Genomic DNA, 10,904 nt, shown 5'->3' on the forward strand with positions numbered 1-10,904 from the left:
TTGCTATTTAATATTTATGATCAGTACAAATGTCAAATGACTTGGGCTAATATAAAATAAAATATAATAAGTAATTAGCTAAACTCGTATAGACAGGAGACTTGATTGAAAGATCTTCATGACTTGTAGGCTTTTGGAAGACTATTGAGGGGTTAGTGGAGAGGAGGGATGTAACTTTTTTGCATTTTGTACTTTCTAAAAGAATAAAAATTGCATAGTCGTTATTTTTAGAAAAAATTAAAATTTTTAATTTATAAAAAGTATTTATTTGCAGTCATGATTTCTACGAAATCAAAATTACGAAATATAATTATAATAATTTATAATCAATTGTATAATATAGACATCTGTGATTATTATACAGTAAAACCCGTTTTAACTGACAACTCTTTCGAACGAACAACATGATTTTTTTTTTGTTATTAAATCGAATTCGGCGTAGTATAAAATATAAAGTATACATACTAGCATTTTTATATCTGAAGTGTGAAAATTATTAAAGTTTATCAAGTTCATAGTCTGTACTTAAAGTGAATTATTTTTTTATATAATAATATTGTATACTTTATTCGTCGAGAGAATGTAAATCTAAAAACAGTAATTAATCGAACAAGTACTTAGGCACGGGTAAGTGTTAAAAACGGTTTTCAAATTGTACATGAAGTGAAATTGTTATAACATGTTTTTTGTCTATTATCATTTGGCTTTCATATTTTATATTTTATAACTTATTAGTAACTATACGGCTAAACCCAAATGAAAAAAGTGGGTAACAAGTGAGTCACTTCGATAGTATTAAATTTGAATCAATGATATAGGTAATATCATTGTATACGAAAAACGATTCTAATCGAAGACTGTTTTTCAGAGTGGATATTTTATTTTATAATTATTACTTATTAGTTATTAATTATTATTAATACGGTAGCCGGCAAGTTGAATTAATATTATACAATTACAACAAAATAACTAAAATCGTTATTCTTGCTTATTTAACAGGTATGTAATCTTGTACAAATTTGCAGAACATAAAATATCTATAAAAAAAAACTGTGTTTTATATTTTTGAGACTTTTTGGTTACAGAACAACCTACTTACGTAGAACCTTGTTTAAATTTTCATAAAGTTGAACGTTTTATTCATATTTAACTACAAAATCATTTTTTAACTTTAAATTAAACTTAATTAAATTAAATTAAAAATCAAACGTTAAAGGCTTATAAAAAAAAGGTGGGCAAGTGGGTGTTGCTCTGCTTTACAGTAGGTTAAAAGTGGGTCACTGTATTGGATAGTCTTAAATTTGAATTCAATGATGTAATATCATCGTATAAGAAAAATACCTGAAAAACGATTTTGAGCAAAGGCTGTCAGTCAAAACTGACAATGTCTGTAAGCATCTCAAAAAGAGTCAAAATATTTTCAAAATTTTATGGTGTATATAGAAAATGAAAATAAAAACATTCAGTGAAATTTTCATGTGTCTACAGTTATTCGTTTTTGTACTACAACAAAATAACAAAATCGCTACATGAGAAATCGAGTGAATATCCTGCAGTCTTGTAAAAATATGAACTTCAAACGCTCAAAAAAATTTAATTTGATTTGTTTGTAGACATTTTTTTTTCGTTAAAGCTAGATAACCATATAAGGAATTTCGTATCATATTTTTAAATGTTAGATTTAAGAAGGAATTTTTTATGAATTTTTAACTCAAAATAATTTGCTCATTTTAGTGATCCGTTTTTTAATTACAACAAAATAAGAAAATCGTTACATGAGAAATCGAGTGAATATGTTTGAAAATGTTTTGACCCCCCCAAATTACCAACTAGATTCACTTTCCTATCAGAAAAGTTACTGTTGAAGAAAATCCAAGCACTTATACTGCCCTAAAAGGTAATGACAAACACAAAAATAAAAAATAAAAAGACATCATTATAAAATCAATACATTCATCGCTACGCTCAGAATCTAAAAAAGGAATAATATAACAAATCAAAAATTATATTGTTGCGCAGAGACTAAATGTTGTAAAAAAATGAATTTCAAACGCTCATAAAAATTTAATTTGACTTTCTTGTAGACATTTTTTTTTTGATAAAGGTAGACAAACTTATGGATAATCTTGTATTACATTTTCAAATCTTAGATTTAAAAAGAAAAATTTTTATGGATTCTCAACTCAAAACAATTTGCTAATTGTCGTGATTTTTCCGTATCTTGTCAATATTTGAACTTTAAATGCTTATAAATAAAAACTGTGACTAAGGATTTTTAATTTTTTTTATCTGCCTTTGAAAAAATAACCTAGGAGCCTTCTATTAAATTTTCAAGCTTTTTTACTCAACTGATAAAATTTTATTGATATTTATATATGTCCGTAAACAGCTTAAAATAAGTCAAAATATTTGGAAAATGTTATGGTGTATAGGAAATGCAATTATAAACATTCAGTCAAAATTTCATGTCCCCATGGTCATTTGTTTTAGAGTTACACCAAAAACCAAAATCGATTTTCTCAAAAACAGATTTTCCGTAAAAATTCCCGTTTTTCCTTAATTTTTCTTTTGTTTTTCACGTCGCACGAAATAAAACTGAAATTTAATTTGTGATTCGTCGATTTCACATTAATTAATAAATGATTGAGTAAAGTTTGCAGTGTATGTAAGTATATCTAGTTAAGTTAAAAAGTTAAAATTAAAGTACCTAACTTCAACTTTTGGGTTTCCAATAATTAGGTATTGTTTTTTTTAATAGGAGATTCGTAACATTTTTGAATACCTATACCTACTGAATAATATATATTTTTGATATTATATTCCGCCGTCGAAAATTGTGCACTTCGGCGGTTCTGTATATGAATATAATATTATTTAATTTAATTATTTATTCTTTTATTTTTAGTAATAGTTAATTAGTAGATAATTTGTTTGTTATCATCAATACTCTTTCTTTACTAAGATAAAAATTCATAATAGTCATCTTTATAGTCTATTAGTCTAGAGCACGGTCATCTACCGAGTAACTTTTTTTTAGCACCCTAAATTTTTCATTGAAATTGTTAAAGTTGTGATGAATTTGTTGGGACCATCAGTGCGAATTATTATATATTGCTACAAATATTACAATGTTACAATCGTACCAATTTCCCCTACATGGTCGCTGTAATTTATTATGTACATCGACTATATTATCACATTATCACATATAAACTTTATATTGACGTAGGTACTCAATAAGATATGTAGGGATCCGGCCACCCGGAGCCAGTTGTGCGTAACTATGGGGAAATTTAGGTAGGTATCGTATCTTCCCAGACTTTTTTTTAAAACTGCCAAACTATATTTAAGTAGTTTACATAGAGGAAAATATTGAATCAATCCTGTGTTATAAATGTACCCTACATTATCACTGTAGTCTATAATAAGTCGTAAATAAAAATTATATTTAATTTTATTTACAAGTTTATAATTATGAATTATTATAATACAAGTGACTATAATAATCATTATTCATTAGTCAATAGATTCCTTACTTGGGGCCATAAGTTGTGTTCAGAGTATGCTGAATATTAATCATCCTAGCCAAGCCATTTCATGGTACCATAAATAGGTACATTCGTTTCTACTTATAACTTATATTATAACATAGAATGAAATTGTGTAAGGCTCTATAAAATCCATTAAATTGTAAATACTTGATCTTAACTTTCTAAGTAGGAAACATGATTTTTTCTGATGAAATGAGACTGACAATTGCATAATTGATAATATGATTAATGAGGTAATACAATCACAAGTTGTGAATCCCAACATAACAGACTGTTATTAACAGTAGAGTTATCTATGATTTATCTATTTAGGTATTGTAATATGAAATATAGAATAAAGTACACCATAAATGTTAAAACCATTCATCAAGTTTTTTTTTCTAATTTTTGATTATTTTTTTTCGAAGTATAGCCTATTAAAAACTAAAAATCTGACTTCTGATGATATCTTTTCTTAAATGTATATTAGAATATAAAAAAATTGTTGTTAGCATTTAAAAATAAATATTGTTGATAATAAACGCATGAAATAAATGATGTGATTTTTAAAAGTATTCTCAATTATGCGTTTTATGGTCCTTACTCCTTATCAATATGACAATATACAACAATTAGAAATAAAATATGTTCAATAGAGAACTACCATTTCCAAACATTTTAAACACACTGTAAAATAATATGATTTTTTATGTAGAATGTAGATTAATCGGTGTTAATATAGCTGATAAGTATCAATGGAGTTTACTCCGTATGAAATAAATAAATAAATAATAAATTGTAGGTACTATGTATTATCACTATGTTATTGTCGTAAGCCTTTGTTCGGTGGTACCTATTTGCTTTAGTTTATTTTTTGATCTTTAATTGAACGAGTGCATCTTTAACATTTCACAAGTAAGTACAATTTATCTTTGATAGGTAGCATATTATATATTTTAAATGAATGAAAATCGTGGTTAAAATTAATAAAACATATTTGGATTATCGGTGGAGCTTGTGTCTGGAATAATAATAACATAAATAATAATTATAATATAATACAGATTACAGATACTAATAATGATATACCTATCGTTAATCAAAGGAAGGCATGAACTATCTTTAAAAAGTTAATTTTTATAACTTCATAAACAGTTTAATTTACTGTTGAAATACCTTTCCTTTTTCAGTCGATTAAACAATCATTCACAATTTATATTAAAAATATTATTGAAATTGTTGGTACGAATGATTTTATACATTAATAAATTACTATATACTCTGTTTTAGAAAAAAATAATCTATAATTTTAGAATAATAGTAATTAATAATTTCAGTTATTTTTCCTGATAAAATAATATTATATAATGATGTACCTATATAATATTTTGTATGATATGATCCACTATACACTTAAACACTAATCAAATGCTTATAAGTAAATAAATTGTTTTTATACTGAATAAAACTAAAATTTTCCTACACTAACTTAACTTTTATCGAGTAAAATGTATTTGTTTATTATTAACTTCAAACGTCATAACGACCTTGTTACGTAACTTAAGTGGGTTTTGTTTTTATTACATAACCTCCACCTTTGATGATAGGTAATAATAATAGTAATAATAATAATAATAATAATAAATAATAATGCTATATGTCACAATTCTATATGTATCACAATTCACAGTCTCTCAAAAAACCGAAACAATACACGAGAAATTTAGAAAAAAACATGTCCAGTTTCGCGACATTGTTGTTTGCGTTTTATGCGTGTTACTCAATCATCCAGTGGTCGCCGGCGGGTGCTGCAAACATCCTGGCGGTTCAGACGGTTTCGGGCAAGAGCCACTGGAACGTGATGAGAGCGGTGCTGCAGGCGTTGACTGACCACGGTCACAACTTGACCGTGTTCACGCCATTCACGGAAGGTCACCGGGACGGTTACACGGAGGTGGACGTGTCTGAGCTAATGGTACCGATACTCGGTGTGAACGCGACATTCATAATCCAAAATTTCGGCTCCATGCGGAAGATGATGCCGAAAATGATGAGCTACACCCGAGCGAGTTGTGACATAATTTACGGACATCCACGGATGGTGGAAATCTTGGACGGGGCGGCGACGTCGAAATTCGATTTGGTCATCACCGAACCTATGGGGTCCGAGTGCGTGGCGTACGTGGCCACCGTGCTCAGCGTGCCCATGGTGTACGTCGTCCCACTTCCAGTGGTCACGTACCTGGAACGTTCGTTGACCGGACACATCCCGAACCCGGCGGTCTCGGGGCACGCGATGTCTCACCTCGGCACACTCAAAACTTTCGCCGAACGTTTCTCTAATGTGGCATTGACGGTGTACTGTTCGACGCTGAAGTGGTACGCCGAGTTGCGGGACCGACAGGCTGACCCGCGACCGTACGATGCCGTGGACCTGGCCCGACCGTCTATGATTTTTATCAACTCGCATTTCACCATCGAACCGGCTCGGCCACTGACGCCAAACGTTGTCCAAATCGGCGGCATTCACCTGACTCCGCCCAACCCTATACCTAAGGTAACTCCTAGACAGTTTTATAGGGGAGAGGGGGGGCGAATCTATTTTTTAAATCAATAATTACCCTAGGCGTATTTTTCATTAGTTTGGGCAAACTTAAGTCAGTCTTACTGACTTTAATTTTTTTTTTAATGCGACTACATTACAAATAACTTTACGTAACAAAGTATTGTTTCATAAATTCATCTTTGATGTTTAATTTTTACTGTTGTTAAATGTTAATATAATTAAGTACAATTACTTATTATCTTTATCTAAACAGCAGTAATGGTTATCCATAGATAATAATTATTATATTTATGGTGATTAGTTTTCTACTTAGGTATAACAGTAAATTAAAATGTTGATCATTATTATTTTGTTGATAATGAAAGTAATTGTATACATTAAAAAAAGCGGGTAAGTGATAATGTTGCTCTGTTGTACAGTAGGTTATAAGTGGGTCACTGTATAATGGATTGTATTAAATTTGAATTCAATGATAACATTGTATACGAAAAACGATTCTGAGTGGAGACGATTTGTCAGTCTAGATATTTTATATTTTATTATAGACTGTAAGTTGAATTAATATAATAAATTACAATTTAAATCGTTATTTTTATTTTTATTTTTATTCGTTTCTATGGTGATAGACAAAGCGTTAGAAATTAAAATCCCATTTTTAGCGATTTTTTGTAATTTGTCGGTGGTTGTTCCAGTGGCATTAAATAACTATTGAGAAAATCGAAGAATAACCTCTTGAATGTACCATCTTGAACCAATTTGCTAAAAGATAAGATACGATATGTTGAAATCAAAGCCCTCCTGGTAAAAATTATGTATACAGGATAAAAAAAAAAAATAAACACCATTGTAAAGCCACTAGATCCCTTACTCCGCTCAGAATCTAAAATTGTTATGGTAGGGGCGAACTCCCCTTTGCATCTAGAGAGCTTTTGGAAGTTGTGACCTCCCCCTGTTATCAACTTTATATATTATCATACATATTATATTATAGTAGGTTGTAGACACTTGTGTTGGTATAATATAAAACCAATAATAATTTAAAAAAAAATCTGTGTTGTATTTGTCTTACATACGCGTAACATACTAAATATACGTAGGTGCTTAATGGACTCGAAACACATTTTTTATAAACTTTATGAAAGAGTAAATTTATAATAATAATTAAGGAGGATAGTGCACAAACGATATGAATTTGAAATTATTTAAATACTGAAAAATGAATTAGGTACGTATTCAAATACATATAACTCATTGTAAAATATGGAAAAGCTCTCACCTTGAGCACGGTTTATATTATCCTATAAAAATTAAATAATGTGTAATTTTACTGACAGAGACAATACACATGCGTATACGACGTTCTCTTAATTATTGGGATATTGTACTATTAGTCATATAGTTTATTCGTACTTTATGAATGTGATTCATGGACACGCTCACAGAAAGCGATTGTAATTTTACTATGCTGCGTTTGTTCAGAAAATAGTTCCTACTCATTTATACTCAACATGAAATGATTTTTAAACTTTTTTATACAACTTGTTTATTTATTCGCAGGACATTTTAGAATTCATTGATGACGCGCCTCATGGGGTGATTTTCTTATCGTTTGGTTCTATGATTTTGATGTCATCGTTACCGGAAACTGTTCAGCTCGCGTTCTATTCTGCGCTAGCTCGAGTTCCGCAGAAGGTGTTGTGGAAATACGAAGGCGAAATGAAAGACAAACCGAATAATGTGATGACCCGGAAGTGGTTTCCGCAGCGTGACATCCTTTGTACGCACTATGATATTGATAACTATTGAAATAATGACATGTAGAAACTAGACAATAATCTATAAAGGCAATTGATCATTACACATTCGATTTTAATAATTGCATAACGTTATGTAATCAGTCCAATTTTCATTATGTGTAGTGCATCCTAATGTCAAACTATTCATAAGTCATGGAGGCATATCCGGAGTGTACGAATCTTTGGACGCTGGTGTACCTGTACTCGGTTTTCCCTTTTACAACGACCAACCTAGAAATATTGACAATTTGGTCAACGCTGGGATGGCGATTGGTATGGACCTGTTATCTGTTACAGAAGATACGCTGTTAACCGCTATTTTGGAGACTGTTAACAACGATAGGTGAGCAATTTTAGGTCCTTCATAGAAACGTAAAAATGACACCTATTTGTATGTCAACCACAGGTACCAGAAAAACGCAAAAATCACTTCCGAACGGTTCAAAGACCGACCCATGTCAACTGCAGAATCTGTGGTTTACTGGACGGAGTACGTTATACGTCATAAAGGAGCACCACATTTAAAATCTCACGCTCTTAATCTGACGTGGTATCAATATTTTTTGGTTGATGTAATAAGTACATTTTTATTTATTGCGTTTGTTGTTTTGTTCATAATTTCCTATAGTCTAAAAATCATTTTTAAACAAATTTATACATTTTTTCATAGTATCAAAGAAAAACGAGAATAAAATAAAATAACACAAACATTACATAATTTATTTGTTCCAATTTATGTGTGATGTAGGTATGATGTTACATTATAAACTTTATATTCTTCGTGGCTATGCCTGGTTATTATTTTTTATCTAATGCCTTTTTAATTTAAGGGGCCGCCACACAGACAAATTTTGTTGTCTTTGTTTTACAAGTGTGTAACATAGTACATTTTACTCTCAGCAGATCACGTATAGTTTCGTTAGTTTAAAAATTAGAGAAAAATGACCTCTTATAAAATTAAAAGGGGGGACGAGGTGGCCGAGCGGTCTAACGCGTCGACTGCGGCGCTGGCAGTCGCGGGTTCGACTCCCGGCCACTGGGCGGCATTTTTCTTCGGGCAAGTCACGGTGTCCGGAGAACAAGTGCCGCCATCCCCCACCCGGGCATGGCAGATACCTACGGGTGCCCAAATTGAAAATTCTGCCAAAACCCAACACACACGTGTTCCCCCCTACTACTACCAACAAAACAATACACCTAACCTAAACCATACACCAAAAAGACCATACAGCTAATGGCCATAGTTGCCGGGCTTACGATCAAAAAAAAAAAAAAAAAATTAAAAGGTAAGATTATTATCTAAGGAATCTCATAGAATTTTTGTTATATTTTAATTTGAAAGCTAGTTATATGAGTATTTTAAGATGTACAAACAATTTACACTTTTAAATACTAGCTTTAAATTTAAAATATAATAAAAAACATATAAGACTCTCTAGTTAATAATCTTACCTTTAAATTGTATAATCGATCAATTCACTCTAATTTTTAAACTAACGGAGCAAAACTTTATCTGCTGAGCGTAAAATTTGCTATATTACGCACTTTTAAGACGGAGACAACAAATGTACGTGTATATCAATACGATTTTTTGCGTTGTGATTTGTTACATTTGTTGAATGTCCTGACAGATGAAATAACTTTTGTTCTAATCAATATCTAACATTTTTTTTTATATATATATAATTTATATGGTCACTTAGCCACACGTATAATATAAAAAAAAATATTTTTATTTATTAATACTGAAAGTAAAACTTTAAAATTTGATTTAACTTTTTTTTGATAAATTCAAAATAGCCAATTTGTGAATCTGATTATAAGAACAATTTTGATAGTAAAAACATTTATCTAAGTCAAGTATTTTAGAATTTTCTTTTCAATATCGTTATTTTTTTGATTAAATTAATTTAGAACATCATAACTTTTTTCAAAATATTATTTTTGGGAATTTGCTGACATGATGAGTATAATTTTTAAATTTTTTACTAATCGTATAGTTTTCAAAATTGTTGTCATACGTTTAAGTAGAATCAATTTTTTTTTGTCAGGTCTTCCTGATACACCCTATATACATATATATTATATGTATACGCTTGTGCTATAAGCACGGCATACATTTGTTTATTTTTATTTTTAATACCTACTGAAAATAAACAAATTTTAATTTTATACAATTTTTTTTACAAAAGATTAATAATAGAATTTATGTCAATTTTGACTGATCGATCTCAAGTAGACAATAACGAATTCAAATCAGTTTTCAAAAGTATAACCGCATTACTAGGTCGATCAGTATAGGCAATGGACAAAATAATATTGGTATGTTTTGCCTAAAATAATTGATCGCCACCAATCTCACCAATCATCAATCCGTTTAAACAGACCTTTATATAGTACATAGTATAGAGTCCACGCCAAACAAACTGCTGGTTGGTGTATCTTATATTCATGTTTATTTTTATTGTAGTCCATTTCAGTTCTGTACAATGTTTATGACACACTGCCACGATCACCTGCAGATTGCAGTGGCGCTGAACCATACTAAATTTTAAGATGGTGGCGTATAAAAAGTTAGACGTACTTTTAAAAAAGGTGGACAGGGTACCTTGCAGTTAAAAAAAGTAACCTATGTACCCATTTTTTTTATTTTAAACGCATCCTCACACATTTTGTTTTGATTTAATATTTAAATAAATCAGTAACTCATTTATAACTCATTAATCACTGTAGTTCACGGAAATTAATTATTATAGTTTAGTAGTAGACTATAATAGTTTATTTTATACATTAATAAACTTCCCCGTGTCATCAGTAATTTACACCCACTCCCCTCGAGAGCACATGCAGTTGCACTTTTACAGTACTTGCTAATTTGTCTGGGCACCACTGTAATGCGTTAATTCGCCAAATAGTAAATGGGTATAAGGCGTATACCTCCATATATCCTCCAAACACCTGACCTGACTTGGCCTAACCTAACCTGACTTGGCAGGATGCAGAACGGCCACG

General features: G+C 30.4%; 1 protein-coding gene across 1 annotated transcript; it reads left to right on the forward strand.

The window, feature by feature from the left end:
- The first annotated feature begins 4,139 nt into the window (after positions 1-4,139).
- LOC132951490 (UDP-glucosyltransferase 2-like) lies at positions 4,140-8,678 on the forward strand. Its single transcript, XM_061023318.1, has 5 exons — positions 4,140-4,445; positions 5,221-6,087; positions 7,654-7,873; positions 8,016-8,235; positions 8,299-8,678. The coding sequence occupies exons 2-5, from the start codon at positions 5,266-5,268 to the stop codon at positions 8,582-8,584; spliced, it is 1,548 nt and encodes a 515-aa protein (XP_060879301.1). The 5' UTR covers positions 4,140-4,445; positions 5,221-5,265; the 3' UTR covers positions 8,585-8,678.
- Positions 8,679-10,904: the final 2,226 nt, after the last annotated feature.

Source organism: Metopolophium dirhodum, chromosome 8, assembly GCF_019925205.1.
Source record: "Metopolophium dirhodum isolate CAU chromosome 8, ASM1992520v1, whole genome shotgun sequence".
In the NCBI taxonomy this organism is placed as follows: Eukaryota; Metazoa; Arthropoda; class Insecta; order Hemiptera; family Aphididae; genus Metopolophium; species Metopolophium dirhodum.

What these genes read in the sequence shown, in the direction of transcription:
- LOC132951490 (XM_061023318.1), top strand. Translation starts at nt 5,266, where the DNA reads ATGTCCAGTTTCGCGACATTGTTGTTTGCGTTTTATGCGTGTTACTCA. An exon ending in TCCGCAGCGTGACATCCTTT is followed by an intron (nt 7,874 to 8,015) that starts GTACGCACTATG and finishes CATTATGTGTAG; the next exon opens with TGCATCCTAATGTCAAACTA. An exon ending in GAGACTGTTAACAACGATAG is followed by an intron (nt 8,236 to 8,298) that starts GTGAGCAATTTT and finishes TGTCAACCACAG; the next exon opens with GTACCAGAAAAACGCAAAAA.